Here is a 17,137-nt window from a genome sequence, read left to right on the forward strand (position 1 = left end):
CAGGAAATCCAAATGACAGCATTTTCTCCAATTTTGAATCCCGGTCTATAAATACTTAGTGCAATTTGTGTGCGTTTCCATGAGTGTATACCCATTTGCAAAATGGAAAAACCCCTAGTCCTCATTCCGACCTGGAGGGCTCTTTCTCTTGATTAGCTGGCTCAAGCAAGACAAAGGTTTCAGAAACAGCATACATTAAACGAAGATATAGTATTGTGCACTAAACATTGGACACCTTGAATGCCCAAGAAAAATAGTGGAGTCACCTGTATGGTCATCACTGAAGATGGTAACCCAAGTGCAGTCAGACATTTTTTTAATCATTTCCACATAATAAAAATCAATAGTAAGATCACATTAATCAACAGCAGAATAAATAGGTCGAAGCTACGTAAATAATGTATCTTCAATCCCGTATGGTATGTCCATTTATATTTATCAGACAATTTGGTCACCACCATTGCTGTAGTAACAACAAAGGTAGAAAAGGAAAAAGCAGAAACCATAATATCAATTACAGGAGGTCATAGAGTAATTCAACAAGCAACAAACCTTGTAGAGATACTTCTTTCTAAGTTTTACTGCTGTGCGTATACATCTTTTGACATTGATCTTCAGCATATTATCATTGAATATCTGCAATGCATAGAATTTGCAAGTCCACTTAGAAAATTTCACATGAACACCCCCCCCCCCCCCCTTTTTATTTTCTCCTTCAGTGCACAAATAATAGTAACAACAACAACAACCATGATAATAATATTGATATTGATATGGCTATGATTATGATTATTGTTGTTATTAGTATTGTCCTTGTTGTTTTCATGTTCAAAATTAAATCTAACTTGTGTCTTATGTATGAAAAAGCAACTTAAGATAAATCAATTTATAGATGTCAGAGGTGCAAAACTAACTGCAAGGAACTACATAGCATGAACCTCAAACACCGCAGGAGCATTTCAAGGTATTCAAACTTGAAAGAGAAACTCATGAACAAGATAAAGAAAAAGAAAAAAGCCTTAGAAGTGTTGACAGCATATAGAAATAGACAAGGTATTCAAAGAAGTTTGTGGCAAATGGTTGGTTGAAGAGTTAAAATTTCACTTGGTAAGTTGGTCAAAGGTTTGCTCCCCAATCTCAGAAGGGGGGTTGGGTATTCGGAATTTCTTGATGTTCAACCGTGCTTTGTTAGGCAAGTGGTTGTGGCGATATGGTATTGAAAGAGATGCTTGGTGGAGAGTTGCGGTGGATTCCAAGTTTGGCAATTTGTAGGGTGGGTGGCGCTCCCACAAGCCTGTAGGTCCCTTTGGGGTGGGGAGAATATTAGGAAAGGGTGGGAGATTTTCTCTGGTTTTACTAGATTTGAGGTGGGGGATGGAATTAGGACAAGATTTTGACATGACCTATGGTGCGGGGATACGGTGTTGAAGGAAGCATTTCCTATTCTTTTTGGTATTGCTCAGGTGAAGGATGCTTTCGTTGCGGATAATATGGAGATTTTGGACGGCTCTATTCAATGGGACGTGAGCTTTATTAGAGAGGTGCATGATTGGGAAGTGGATGTCTTTGCCTCCTTTCAGGTGCTACAATCAGCCACGGTGAGTTGAGATCGTGCAAATAAGCTCTGTTGGCTCCCTTCCAAAGAAAGGTGTGTTCAAGATCAAGTCCTACTTCAACTCCTTGGTTGGCTTTGAAGGTAGACGCTTTCCTTGGAAGAATGTGTGGCGAACTCAAGCTCCTCCGAGGGCGGCTTTTTTTGCGTGAACAGCAGCCCTAGGCAAGATTCTAACAGTGGATAATTTCAAGAAACGGAAGATCATCATTGTGGATAGATGCTGCTTGTACAAGAGGGATGGGAAATCTGTGAACCACCTTCTTCTTCACTGTGATGTGGCTTCCACTTTGTGGAATCTTGTTTTTTCTCGGTTTGGTATGTCTTGGGTTATGCCTAGAAGAGTTATCGACTTATTTGCCTGTTGGTGGAAGGCTGGAAGGCCAAAGAGTGCTGCGGTTTGGAAGATGGTGCCCATTTGTATTCTTTGGTGTGTTTGGAATGAGAGAAACCTTAGATGTTTCAAAGACATGGAAAATTCCTTGGAGGATTGTTGCCTCATTCCTTCATATGCTGTGTCTTTGGACGGTGGTCTTTTTGTCACCCTTGTCGATTAGCTATTCTGATTTTCTTGTTCGTTTTTCTTTGCTTTCTTAGGCATATCCTTGTGTGTACTTAGGAGCGCCTTACGCTTTCAATAAAACTTTATTTACTTATCGAAAGAAGTCTGTGGCCCTTGGGTTGCTTTTTAACTACAGGCATATACAAAACCTATTCACTTGAGTACTACCTTTCCATGCAGGTCAAGTATGGTGAAAGCTTATGCTCTTGCATATAGATAAAATTTGATACAGATATTGTGAAGAGGAAAATCATAATTTTTACCAAAGAAGAGAGTAATTAAATTTAAATAAACTCCAATGTTTCATGTACAAATCTGCATCAAAATGAAGCAGAACCATTAGTTAAAAGTCTAGGCCTAGCTTTGCATTCAGGGCACATCATAGCCCTCCACTCAGTTTCCTACTATACAGGAAAAATAGCAACCAATTCTACAGGATCCACTAATCAAACATACAGGAAAAGTTTTTGTTGTTCCAGGTACTCATGTAAAAGATAAAGAAGTTCGGTGCACAAAATACAAAACATTAGGTTCATAAGAAATTGAAAAGAAATTTCTTTTCATCATCCAGTTAAAGTCACCTTATTAGCCTACTATTTAGGCCACATAAACTAAAACATATGGTATACCCAAGGATTGACAGGCAAAAAGATAAAAAGAAAAAGAGAAAAAAAGGAACTGTTGCTACTGTCATGACCAAAAGAAAGTATAATGCACCTGCCTTTATCATATCATCAAACGAATGAGTTTCTCTTATGATTTTCTGACTGTTCATAATAAGAATTGCTGCCACACAGAAGACTGGTAGTTCATTATGTCCATTCCTAGTTGAAGAGATAACGCAGATTTGCATACGATCATTCTTTGACCAGAAATTCCTTGTCAAGCCACAAAAGGGATGAGATGATATTGATTTCATTCCATTGTTGTCAGGCATAGAGCGCTCTACATTTCCATGATTTAATTGTGAGCCACTACCCTTCACAGTACCGTTATCATTTTCTGTGCTTTCTTCTCTCATTTCCAGGCCAGAATCCCTTGGAAGCTGCACTACTAATGCTTCCAGACAGTTCTCCTCTAAATTGTAGGCCATTGATTCATCAAAATCAGCAGCCCATATCATCTGTGTTTGAGGCCCATAATTATAAATGTGAATACCAAAAAAAAGAAAAAAGAAAATAAAAAAAATGATCAAGTAGGGCAATAAATCAGAAAATAGAATAAAAGTTCTAATCTAGTGTGAGCATGCTTGTAAGTTATAATTTTTCATCAGACGTGAAACTCTTAAATCCGGAGTTCCAATGCGTCTTTGAAGAATCCCTGCTATCAACTGCGCTATTATAACAACACAGAAAAAGCGCTAGCCACATTTGTGCTATTACTCCAAAATGACTAGTCAAACTACAATTGGAGCTCCCTCGAATCAATTATAAAAAATCGGTCTTAGTAAAGAGCTAATGTAAGACTTAGCACTTATAAGCACTTCTATAATCCACCCACTCAATGTGGGCAATTCATCTTCCCATGTGAGAATAACTTTTGGGGTGTCACATTCTCCCCCACTCAAATCTCTGATGTCCTCATCAGGGTCCAGGTCATGCAATGCCTCAGCACCATATACTGTTTACTAAGTTACTCTAATACCATTTGTAACGACCCAAGGAAAGCGCTAGCAACACCTACGCTATCACTACAAAAAGAGTTGTCATGTTGCAATTGCAACTCCTTAAAATCACTTATAAAGCTCAGTCTCACCTAATAAAAACCAACGTGATATTCAACTCTCATAAGCACTTTTATAATCCACCAAGTCAATGCGAGCAATTCATCTTCCTATCGTGGGACTAACTTTTTGGAGTGTCATAACTCTCGACAAATTATGCCCATACTTCTGTAGACATCAGCAAACTCAAAACAAACCACACAATCAGAAGATGGAGTAAGCTGATTTGCTGATGTTTACCTAGTTCTTTTTATTTTTTTATTTTTTTGGCACTTGCAGTTTACCCTGTCAATTGAGATCTTATACCAACAAAACGCTTATATCCAGCATCTTGTTCTAACACTAGCTCGTTCTGCATGCCAGAGATTCTTCACCAAAGACAAGTCCCGGCCATGGGATGGGTCGTGTTTTAATTCAGAAGACATTAAAAAGGAAAAAAGAAAAGAGAGAAAGAGGAGAAAGGCTTACGACTTCAATCTAGAAATTGGTAGCTGGATTCAGTTTTCTTCCAATACCAACAACCATATTTGCTGGGTAAATGAACAACACAACTAGGGCCAGGGTAAAAAATAGTCAGTTTCTTTGTAGTTTTAACTTTTACCGTCGCATACATTCACCGGCAGCAAATTGATATTACTGTGTATCAATTGTGGTCCATAACAAAACTTTAAAAAATCTATGCCCAAGAAAAAAAAAAAAAAAAAAAAAAAAAAAAAAAAAAAAAGAAGCTCAAAGACCAAAGATACCTTAATAATTTTGTTCTGAGGCCCACTTGGAAAACCTTCCTAAGCAATTCAAGTTTCACTGTTGTTTTATGTTTCTTTCATTGAGAAGCTGGTGGTTTGTTTTTGGCGAGACTACATTTAAAATCATCCAGGTGAGGCTCCTAGAGGACCAAAAATAAATATGCAACTCCTGTAAGGCCTTGGTGTGATTCTAGGGTCTCCTATTTCTTTCTTTTCTGCTTTTTGTTTTATTTTATTTTTTTCAACTTTCAGCGGGTTTCAGGTCACTTTTTTCCAACTTTTGGCAGGTTTTATAGACAGGCCCTAATCTTTGAATCTAAGGACTGACCTAAACATCCCAACACCAGTGCATAAAGAACTAAGAATCACAGCAAGCCTTTATTTGTCAAAGGAAATCAAGTATGCAACCATGCTTTGTAAATGAAGGTTCCAAAGGGACATAGCAGCTTTCAGGACATTCTCACAACGATCTGCCCTGCCACCACAGTATATGTAACAAGCAACAGACAAAAATTGCACTATGCACCTAACCAGTTCCATGAGTCTTCTACATTGCTATGTAATCAGATTTGTGTCAATCTGCCAGCTGTTGTGATGATATATAACTGTCATTAACAATATTTCTATTTCACTGTTTCCTAGATATATTATGGCCCAACTGCCAAAAACTTTCACTTCAATTTACTGCATCTGGTCAGAGAAAACAACAAAAGAACACAAACCTCCCACATAGAAAGAGCCTCATTAAAAGATAACTCCCGACGGAAGAGTACCAGCAGCATCCGGAATGCAAAATGAAGGCTTTCGGCACCTATATGGGACAGGTGTGAAAACATATCCCTGTCTGTGAGTTCTAAGATATGCCACAATGCTTGCAACTGCTTCATCACTCCGGTTGGTCCTTCCATCTGAAAATTTTCACGCTGAAGAGTTGTGAAAAGCATATGTCAGTAAAAGAAAGTAAACTTATCTACCTTCAAATCTTTGCTGAGATTAGTAATACCATTCTCCTTAAAAGCATCTCAAAGCACCAAAAAGCATCAGCATTATCCTCAAAGAGAACAACGAAAGGAGACAGCAGGTCACTCATACCTAAAACCAGGTTGCCGGGCAAAAATGTATTACGCAATGCTTAAAGCTCATACCATAAAATTATATACTAAAAAAAAAAATCATGTAAAATTAAAAAAGAAAAAGCCACAACCTTGACAATAACCAGTTGCAGGATCAACCCATGCATAAACAGCAAGGATATCTGACATCCTAGCTAAGTTTCTTGTATCCTCATAGAATTCAAGATGACTATCTGTTCTTACAACATCAACAACTGCAGAAGAATAAAATTTTGTCAGCTCGGACAAGTAGCTAAAGAAGAATATCTATTGTGATCTAAACAGAACCCAATTGCCTTTAATTCAAATTGAGAGGAAAAAAATTCACAAATGAGTTACCTATGCGGTGCAGAGTCCAAAGCCATTCCGATACTCTGTTTTCACTTGCTGTCCCCCGTTGAGATGTGGTTGAATTTATCATTTCCTTTTGTGGTACATCCGATATTCTCAATTGATTTACCATTTCTGTTCCGTCCAGCATATTATTGGACAGCAATATTGATTCATGGGCATCAGGACGAACCACTTGAATCTCAGAGTCATTAGAATGAGAGATATTGCAAGATGGCGAGCCATTTGATTCTATAATAAGATCTTCGTTGTTATTAATTTGAAAACTGTGCATTCTGTCATCTTTAAATCTCAGTGTATGCTGTGTAGAATTATCGTCAAGCAATTCACATGATTTTTTATTTTCTCCACTCTTCTCAAACAAATCAGTGACAGGTAAAAGAGGAAAATCAAAACAATCTTCAGGTGCGTACTGTGATCCATCTGCTTCTCTCCCTATTTGTGGGGAACTGCAGTTGTATGGACCAGAAGTAGGTATGTAACAAGACGAGTCATATGCTCCACTATCTGTGCTTCCCCTCACGCTGACAAGGTCAGCCGAATTGCTAGAGCTTTCCCTTTGGCATGTATATGATGTAACTGTACAATGGTTATTCCAATCATTCCCTAAATATTTAGTATTATCAGTAGAAGCTTTTCTACTTTCCACTTTAGGTTCTCTTCTCCTTTCATCTTTAGAGGATGTCCTCATATCCATGACTTTGGAACCCACAACATAGGCAAGTGAACCAGTTCCTATACTTGAATGCATCATTTGGCACTCCTTAATCAGGTCCTTGTAACGTTCCCTGCATGAAAAGTATTATGAGGCTGTCAATATTTAAATTTCAAAACATTTTAACAAGAGATCTAAATAATTCAAACACCTTCCATTGCTCTAAATACCCCAAATAACAAGCTTAACACTTACTTAAACATATCAAACACCTTAAAATACGATCAACTGTAGGAAAAGTGTGGGGAAAAAAGGCAACTAACAAATTTTATCAGTTCTCCACCAACTCATATTCCACATTCACAGTGATGTCAAAGAGCAAATGTTAGCAACAATAGAATTGTCTAGTTAATAAAAAAGTTACCATGGTCTTGATTTCAGATGGTTAAGATCCTAGGCATCAAAGTTTGACATAAGAAGCGTAATAAAATAAAGATTGAACTGTGGGATGAAAAATGCAAATTATTGAAAGTATGGAAGATTGAACTACATCCACATGCCTGAAGCTTGAGCACAATAAGAATTTAAACATGAGAGGGGAGGGGGGGTAAGGAAAAATGAAAACTTATCAGCATAGAAATTGAAAGCAAAAGGGCCTAGACCTCCGGGCTGTCCGCAGTTGCCTCCGGTACTCGGCAGTGGTGCCTAGTGCATAGCAACCAAGTAGAAATTCCCAAACTTCTGGCCTTATAGATGGATCCACACCCTATCATGCAGAAAATGAAGTGGATTATAACTATAAGGAACTCAAAACTTCTTCAATTAGACTACCCTTAGGTATGAAGATCAACTGACATTTAAATCAAGATGATCTATGCTTCATATCTGAAGACACTGAAACTTAGTCAGAATTAAGTCCATTGTGAATGTTAATTAGAAATAAATCCTAGCCATCGAGCCTAGAAGTGACTCGTAAAGCCAGTATCATGCTCCCTATAAGAAAATCCAGACCATTCACAAGAGGAGTAATCCAAAATAAATTACAAATAAAACATGCTACAAACCACCTGCAAGTGCCATTGAAGGAACTATGATAATAATGAAACAACATACCCCCAAAACAATCAACTTGAGTGCCTTTTGGAAACTAAAAACCTTCCCATCACTATCAAAAGTTGCCTGCCACTTTTCTGGCCTAAGCATTTTGCTAACCTGCAACATTAAGAATGATGGACTCTCACAACCAAACTATTTTATACTAAAAAATAATTAGAATTCTAACGGTAAAGAATGTGTAAATAAATAAATAAATTACCCTTACCAATTTGACATCACTCACTCTTAGAATTCTTAAAAAATTAGAAAAGGAAAAAGAAATTAAAAAAAAGGAGAAAATGGTCAATGCATATTTTTTTTTTTTTTTTTTTGATAAGTAATTGCAATTTTATATGGTCAATGCATATGGAGCATACAAGATTCAAAAGTCCTTCTCTAGATCTCATTGTAAACCTAATGAAAGACAAACATCATTTGACCCTAAGGGTTCTCAAGCTGCAGTCGCAGCCACCGTCCCCAAGCTACACATCGCCATGCGTGCATGCTTCAATACAAACACAGAATCTCAGGCATGGCAACTTCCCAAAGTCCAAAGATAGGGATGTGGCCATATGTGTGTTTCTATGAACATATAATAGTAACGTATATATCTAATAGAGATAGGGATGTGGCCATATAGGTTTTTCACAGAATGGCGAACTCCAACAGAAGAAGGAACACCATCGATTCCTTGTTGATTGATGGCACAATTTCTACTAACCATTTAGAGATTAGCGAGCACATTGTCCAATTTGTAAGGAGTTGTTTATTGAGCAGTGCAATTGGAAGCCTTGGTGGATGGTCTTTCTTTTGATTCTATTGATGAGGCTGAGGCCAGTTGGTTGGAGAGAGAGTTTGAGAAGAGGGAAGTGTTGAAGGTTGTGAAAGCTATGAATGGTGACAACACGCCGGGCCCTAATGGTTACTTTATGGTGTTCTTCCAAGCTTGTTGGGCTGTTTTGAAAGAGGACACCATGAAGGTCTTTTTTGAGTTCCATTCAAGTGATAAGTTTGAGAGAAGAAAACCCCCTCAACAAAAAGCCCTTAGTGATAGGCACTGAATGTTGCACATTTGATGCCCTTAACTTCTTTGTAATATAATGTTTTATAGTATTTTTGTGTTTCAGGCATTTTCAGGATGTTAAGGAAAAAGACAAGTGAAGCCATTAAATTTGAGCTTAAATTGATATTAATGCAAGAAATTGTATTTTTGTAGGATACAAAGGAAAAGAAAATATTAAAAGGAATGAGCTATTTTGTAGAAGACCAAAAGGCAAAGAAAAAACAAAGCAAAAGAAACTGAAGAAAAATAAAAAGAGAAGAAAAATGAAACTTGGCTGCTAGAGAAGCAATTACGTGGGACCTACAAAGAAATGAAAGAAAACAAAGAAAAGTTGACAAAGGAAATAAACCTCATCTTCAGGAATTGACAGAAATCTACTCAACCTTTTCAAAGACTTGTTGAAGGACATGCGTGGGACCTACAAGGAAATGAAGAAAAGAAGAAAATAAAAGTGGAAAAGAAAGGTGCAGTGCAGCGCCGCAACGTAGAAGAAAAGGAGGGTGCCGAACTGCAGCACAGAGAAAGGAAAAAAGAAAAGAAAGAAAAGCGGCGGCTAAAAATTCCTTTCTTCTTTACGAAGAAAAGTTGAAATTATTCTTATTTAAAGCAGCTGGAAGACGCAGAAAAGGGGGAGATTTTTTCAGTTCTCTCTCAGACTGGACGCACGGCAGGGGAGAAAAGAGTGAAAAAGAGAGTTTGTAGTTTTCTTAGTTTTTTTTAGCCTCTCTCAACAGGAAATCGTGGACAGCAGCTCTTGAATGGATTCTTCTTCAACCAAAGTGGATTCCAGCACCTCCATGAGTAGCTAATCTCTCCATAGGGTTTTGATGTAACCCTTTCCAAGTATCAATGGCTTAAATTGTATTTTTCTTTGGGATTTTTCTATATAGGCTTGATAATTGTGTAGTGTGACTTAGAGGATTACAACTTTTGTAATTGGTTTTAATGATTATATGCAATCTTGGTGAAATACTTATCTTGTCTTAGAAAGCTTTTTATCTTGATTGCACTCAAATCATCCTTGTTTTCTATGATTATAAGTATGATGGTTATGCAATGGTATTTTTTGAGCATGCAACCAAGAGACTTTGATAACTCATGCTTAGGGTAGACAAATCATGCTACACTTAAGGTTAGTGTAATTTAGGTATGATTTGTGCTAACCAAATATGAGTTATGCTTAATCCTTGATTGTTTATAACCAAGTTGATAAATTTGATAATCCATGTTAATCAAAGATGGGTTACGAGAGCTTTTGGGTCAGGTTTGGGTGTTTGATGGGGGCTTCTTCTGTTTTTTGGGCTCTGGGTGTTATAGGTACTCTTTGTCAATTTCGGATTTTAGGGTTGATCCTTGTGGGTTTGTTTGGGTTTTTTCCTTTTGTGGGTTGGCTTTGGTGGTTTCTGTGTATACTCCCGGTGTACTTATGGGCGCCTTACACTTTTTAATAAAATCTTCTTACTTATCAAAAAAAAGATGGGTTACACTTATTTGTTGATGATGATATTTCCTTGATGCTTTGATGTGTGCTTGACAAACACACAGAAGTAATATCATGACTAGAATGAATTTTTCTTGTTGAATATGATAGCCATTGTTACAAGGTTAGCGGTGAAATCAATTCCCTATTCTCTACCCTCACTTAGTTCTATTCAAATTTATTTTCCAACATCTAGTTTAGTTTTTAGTTCACAAAACAAAATCACAAAATCCCTTTTCTAAGGGTAAAGTTAGATGCGGTTTTATTAAGACTTGATAGGTACAACCAACGCAATCCTTAAAATTCAACACCCTCTCTATAGAACCTATCCTATAGTGATTCGTGCTATTGCAAGTGGTATTATAATTGACATTTGAAAACGACCACATCACTCAACAAAAAACCCTTAGGTCTCTTCTCTGATAACATCTAGTTAGGAGGGAGGGAGGGAGGGAGAGGCTCTGCTCCCTCCCTCCCTCCTCATCCGGTTCCCATCCAGTCTAGGTCCTCTAGTGTTTTTTCTTCTTCTTTTTGGTCTTTTAGTTTGGGTTTCTCTACATCTTGGGAGTAGATCTACGATGGATGGGTCATCTTCCATGCACATGCGCCCCGCCCGAGGCCTCACCGGCTTGTTCCAGTCTTAACCGTCGACGTCAATTCTGTGGATGGCCACTGTGCCGGTGTGCGTGGCTAATTGGTTCTTTTGCATCTTGGAATGTAGATCTATGGTGTTTAGGGCCTCCTCCCCATGCACATGCCTCACCGGGAGACTCTCCATCATGTTTCGGCTCTACCCCGTCGTCAGCGCAATGCGGGTGACCGCTATGCGCCGTTCTAGCGCACATGGCCAAGGGAGTTTCTGAAGCTTTGGAGTTAGATCTACGGTGTTTGGGACCTTTTCACTATGCACGCGCCTCTCCGATAGCTTCTCCAACAGATTCCGCACCGTTTCGGTGCGCGTGGTGCCACGCACCACCGCCATTGCAGTTTTTCTTCTTCTTCTTTTTTTGTTCCAATAACTCAGGCTTTTCCTTTGCATTTTGGGTTTGCTTTTTATTTTGGCTTCCGTTGGCTCGGGTTTTGGGTGTATCACGTGAGTTTTAGGTTTGTGGATTTTTTTTTTAGAGGGTTGTTCGAGGTTTTTGGTGGGTTTTGGGGGGTTTGTTGGGATGGGGTGCTTTTAGGGCAGGTTTGGATGTTTGACGAGAGCTTCAACTGTTTTTTGGGATTTGGGTTTCACGTGGGTTTTGGGTGTTGTGGATGCTTTCTAGCCGAAAGGGTTTGACAAGTCGTTTTGCTGTTTTTGGGTTCTGGGTTTATAAGAGCTCTATTGTATACTGCTTGTGTACGTAGGGGCGCCTTACGCTTTTTTAATAAAATTGCATTATTACTTATCAAAAAAATGTTTGAGAGAAGCATTAATGCTACGTTACCCTCATTCCGAAGATCCCAGGGGCTATCGACCCCAAGGATTTTTTCCCGATCAGTTTGATGGATAGCATCTATAAGATGATTGCTAAGATTCTAGCGAACAAGCTTAAGATGGTGTCGGAGACGATCATATCTATTTCACAAAACGCATTCATCCAAGGTAGGCAAATTTTAGATCCTAGCCTTATTGCCAATGAATGCCTTAATAGCAGATTGAGATATGGAAAACCAAGGGTTATTTGAAAATTTGACTTTAAAAAAAGCTTACGATCATGTTAATTGGGATTTTCTATTGTACATGCTGAGAAGATGCTGGTTTGGGGGAAAGTGGTGCTCTTGGATAGCTCATTGTATTTTCTCAGTGCGGTTTTCGGTTTTGGTGAATGACTCTTCTACATGATTCTTAGCAGTTCTCGAGGCTTAAGACAAGGGGATCCTCTATCTCCTTTGTTGTTTGTTCTAGTGATGGAGGAGTTGAGCAAGATGATTTCAGCTATTGTGAGTGGAGGTTTGTTGTTTGGCTTCTCTGAGGGGACTAGGGTTGATATCTCTCATCTTTTGCTCGCTAATGACACTTTGATTTTCTGTAGGACCGGTCCAAATCATCTCTGCATTTTACAAAGCTTGTTCTTATTATTTGAAGCTATGTCGGGTTTAAAGGCGAACGTAGCCAAGTTGGCATTGGTTCCAGTGAGAAATGTTGATAACGTGGCTAGGCTGGCTTGGATTTTGGGTTGTGAGGTTTCGTCTATGCCTTTGATGTATCTCGGTCTTTCTTTGGGGACATCCTTTAAGGCCAAGCATATTTGAGACGGTGTTATCGAGAAGATAGAACGGCGGTTGGCTAGTTGGAAACAGTTATATTTGTCTAAAGGTGGTAGGATTACCCATCTCAAGAGCACCCTATCCAAGTTACCTACGTACTTCATGTCTCTCTTTCATCTCCCTTCGAGTGTTGCTAACAGTATTGAGAAGCTCCAACATGATTTCTTATGAGGTGGGATAGGTGAAGAGTTCAAATATCACCTTGTGAGTTGGCCGAAGGTGTGTACGCCGATCTCTGAGGAAGGGTTGGGGATTAGGAATCTTTTGAGGTTCAATCATGCTCTGTTGGGTAAATGGCTTTGACGTTATGGGCTTGAACATATCAAAGAACCAAGCTCAACCGCGAAACAGGATCTCTTCGTGGGAGACAAAAAGAGCCCAGAAAACCCACCTGAAATCGAGCACTAACCTCCTACCAGCGGCAGAACACTAGGCGGAAAACTACAACCCTCTCCCGCCAAAAGGCCTAAATCCTTCATGACCTTATCCTTGCGCAGGTATAAAAACAAAGGCTTAGGCAAAGTCAAAGGGAGAGCAGCTGCCAATGATACCTGGATAGCAAACAAAGTAAACTCCGACAGAAGCCCATCCTGCCGGACCAAGACATACTTGATCGTCGGCTGCGCAACCACCTTCGGCAAAGCTACCAGACCCAAAACCTCCTCTCGAGAAACAGCCCCAACAAGCTGGCCATCAGTGTCCATAGACATCGACAAACTAAACAAAGGAGACTCGGCGTGCCGGAAAAGACCATGTGTGATTGCCGGAAACGGAACCTCCGACAAAGCCTCCACTAGATGATTGCTAGACAGAGAGGAACCATTCTTGGCGATGGACAGACGACCAAAGACCTAAACCTGCTACAAGATTGTTATGCAAGAATATTAGGAAGGGTTGGGGCAAGTTTTGTAGTCACATCAGATTTGAAGTTGGTGATGGTTCCAAGGTTAGGTTATGGCATAATCTTTGGTGTGGGGATATGGCCCTTATGGATGTTTTTCCAGTTTTATTTGGTATTGCTCGCATAAGGGATGCTCCTCTTGAGGCTCACATGGAATTTTCTGGAGGTGCCATTCAGTGGAACATGACCTTTGCTAGAGTGGCTCAAGACTGGGAGGAGGATGTCTTTGCCTTGTTCTATAGGTTGTTATATTTAGTAAGAATGAGAAGGGAATGGGAAGACAAGTTGTGGTGGATCCATTCCAAAAGATGATTGTTTTGTATTAAATCCTTCTACAATGTCATAGGTTGTCATGATGGTTTTTGTTTCCTATGAAAAAGTGTTTGGAGGACCAAGGTTCATTTGAGGGTGGCTTTTTTTGTGTGGTCAGCGCCCTAGGAAAAATCCTTACCATAGACAATCTTCAGAAGCGGCACGTCATTTTGGTTGATTGGTGTGTTATGTGCAAAAAGAATGGGGAGTCTGTGGCCCCCCTTCTTCTTCATTGTGGAATTGATTGTGCCATTTGGATTGTATTCTTCAAACGATTCGGGTTGCCTTGGGTTATGCCTACACGAGTAGTCAATTTGTTTGCTAGTTGGTGAACCACCGACAGCTCTTCAAGTGTTGTTGTTTGGAAGATAGTGTCTTTGTGCCTTTTGTGGTGTCTTTGGAGAGAAATGAATGATAGGTTTTTTGAGGACCACAATAAAACTTTGGAGGACTTGGACTCTATTGTCTTCAACATTTTGTATCTTTGGACAGATGTTTATGTTTCTCCTTTAGTGATTAGTTATCATGATTTTCTTGTTCTTTTTGCCCATTCTACCTAGGTGGCTTCTCTTATATACTCCCCATGTACATGGAGACACCTTACTCTTTTAATGATATTTCGATTAATTATCTAAAAAGCATATATATCTAGCTTCATTTGGATGCAAGCTTGTAGAAGAACCATACTTAATAAAAGGATCCTAAAGATAACCCAATGTGCAGCTTTCTTCACAAAAATGCATAACTCCTTCATAACTCTGCAATTTCATTTTTTTTTTTTTCCCTGTACATTTCCTTCTCTCTTTTTTTGCTTTTCTACATTTTTTTTTTTTGGTAAAAGGACGAAATCTTTCATAAACAACCAAATAGGTGCCAAACACAACTGCAAGTAATTGCAAGCATCGTTAAGTCTCTCACATGCCAAATTATAAAACCAAAACATCATACTTCATAATTTCCTTATATTCCATGCTATCTGCTTTGGACACCACCAAGCATCTATTTGTGCCCCAAAATCTGACACCTTTTCCAAAGTATACCATTGCCTTAAATATTCAGATCCAAATCCGAGAGAGAGAGAGAGATGGCCTACCATGCCTGGCCATAACATTCATCCTTCAACTCTTAGGGAAACAATCTTCATTAGAAGTTTACAGCAACCATGTAAAGACTGCTAGAAACTCCCTGTTCCCTGTCAAATTTGTTAAAATTCTAATCATCTTGCTTTAAAATGGAGATCTAAAAGTTACCGTTACACTTCCAAACCCTAACTCCACAATTGAAAAGGAAAAGATCTCTGTAACCCATTTAATCAAAACCTTGTAAACTGACCAACAAAGTTCCATCATATAACCAGCTTGTAGCAACCATAAAGTTAGATAGTCCAGATTGCCTTTGTCTGGGATACCTCTTCCAGATTTTCTTACATGGAATGCTAACATTTTCTCCACATTATGAAAGCTATAAAGCATAGTGAAAAACATTCTCGAAACAAATTTTGCTTCCCAAAAAGCATCTGACAGGACATATCAGGAAGGCATCCTTCTCCTTCAGAAAAATGAGGCCTAAAACTTAATCACACAATACCTTTTCTTTTTTTTTTTTGATAAGAATCAGCACAAATAAAATAGGGCATCAGTTCTCCAAGGTGATTAATCACACAATACTCTCAGCCCTCAGGATACCAAAAAAAAAAGTATTTTCATTTTCCAGTGATAATTTCTTTCCCTCTTTTTCAATTAAGCAGAAAGCTCATTAAGTAGCAAAATTTACCAAGAATTACACAAAATTTTGTCAGATTCTCCGCTACTCATAGCCTTCAACTTTTTTTTTTTTTGGGGGGGGGGGGGTGGAAGTAGGTTAGTTTTTTCAGCTCCACAGCATTACATATTTGTCATTTTACTTACCATAACGTTGGAAAAGCTTAACCTATAATTCTAATATGAAATTGCTTCCTGAAATCGCAATTATTACAATACCCACTTACCAGATTCGTTTACTTGGATTTTTCTCTCATTTCCCTATGGCATCATTCTATAGAGTAATTTGTGCAGCTAATTCATCACATAAAACCATTCACGCTAGTCTTACTAGTTGGTAAAAAAAAATCCTACGCATTTTATTGTGATAAACAAATTAATCTTCAATTTAACTCGCTACTTCAAAGGACATTACTAAAAGCATAATTGAATTCAGTAACGCACAAGAGTAAAGTGCAGAAAGCGAACAAACAGATACAAAAAATGTGGTTGAAGAGAGTCTTACAGCTATAACAACCTTTATGGGCGATTGAGAGAGGCAGGGCTCGCCAATGTCACGCACAATTGAACTCACTTTCAGCAAATTCACCGCTCCAGCTTTTCCGCAACTCCATTGCTTGTCCTCCTCTCCCCCACAAGACATCACACAGTCCCCAAAACCCCTCCCCACTCTCTCACCTTATAAACCTTCAACAACCACAAATCCCTCTCTTTTTCTCTCTTTCGCACCTTCTCCACCTTCAACAACTACAGTAACAAATTTTTTTTAAAAAAAAAAAAAAAAAACCAATTGGATGAATAAAACAAAACAATATTTCATGCTGCGGAAAAACAAACTCCTTCAACAACTACCAAACACACAAAACAATTGGATAAATCAAATCAAATCAAATCAAAACCAAAAACAAAACAAAAAAATGTTTCTTGTAACAAAAGAAAACTAGCATTTGATTGCAGAAATGTTGAATCGAATCGGGCAAAGTGATAGGATCATCGATTAGAGAGAGAGAGAGAGATTGGATTACCTGATGTGAGAGAAGTTTCGAGAGTGGGTGTGAGGATTGAAGAGCAAGAGATCGCTGAAATTTCAGAGATTAGGTAGGTGGAGGAATGACAAGGCGGAGCTCCTTCCCCACCATTCACACACACACACACACAGAGGCGACCGTTTCTTTTCGCCTGGTATTTGTTTACTCTTTCCCTTCTTTTTGTTTCTTTTTTCTAGAAGCCGCATAAAAATTAAAAACACTTCAAACGAAAAAGAAAAAGAAAAAACAAAAAGGAAAAATTAAACTCTATTAATTTTTAGTTATTTTAATTAAAACGATTAAAAATTCTACAATTTCCAACGCTGGTTCAATATTATCCCTCTAAAACATCATAAAGTTTTATTTAATTATTATTCGCAATCGCAATTATGGTCAATAAATACACGTGATGCGTTAAGTCATCTATGCATTATGTACGGTGTCAAAAAATGAAATTGATTTTGAAAAGCAATTTTCTAAA

General features: G+C 38.5%; 1 protein-coding gene across 2 annotated transcripts; it reads right to left on the bottom strand.

Moving 5' to 3' along the window:
- On the bottom strand, positions 1 to 16,826 carry LOC133879178 (uncharacterized). Of its 2 annotated transcripts, none has more exons than XM_062317723.1 (11): positions 16,654 to 16,826; positions 16,146 to 16,375; positions 7,875 to 7,973; positions 7,424 to 7,527; positions 6,095 to 6,894; positions 5,848 to 5,970; positions 5,647 to 5,735; positions 5,366 to 5,566; positions 2,896 to 3,297; positions 553 to 636; positions 1 to 156 (listed from the first exon to the last, which is right to left on the bottom strand). In XM_062317723.1, exons 2-11 carry the CDS (start codon positions 16,269 to 16,271, stop codon positions 115 to 117), a joined length of 2,070 nt encoding a protein of 689 aa, XP_062173707.1. In that variant the 5' UTR covers positions 16,272 to 16,375; positions 16,654 to 16,826; the 3' UTR covers positions 1 to 114. The 2 variants fall into 2 exon arrangements, with proteins under 2 accessions (XP_062173707.1, XP_062173700.1); XM_062317716.1 differs by having other exon boundaries at positions 16,134 to 16,375.
- Positions 16,827 to 17,137: the final 311 nt, after the last annotated feature.

This window comes from Alnus glutinosa, chromosome 1 (genome assembly GCF_958979055.1).
Source record: "Alnus glutinosa chromosome 1, dhAlnGlut1.1, whole genome shotgun sequence".
In the NCBI taxonomy this organism is placed as follows: domain Eukaryota; kingdom Viridiplantae; phylum Streptophyta; class Magnoliopsida; order Fagales; family Betulaceae; genus Alnus; species Alnus glutinosa.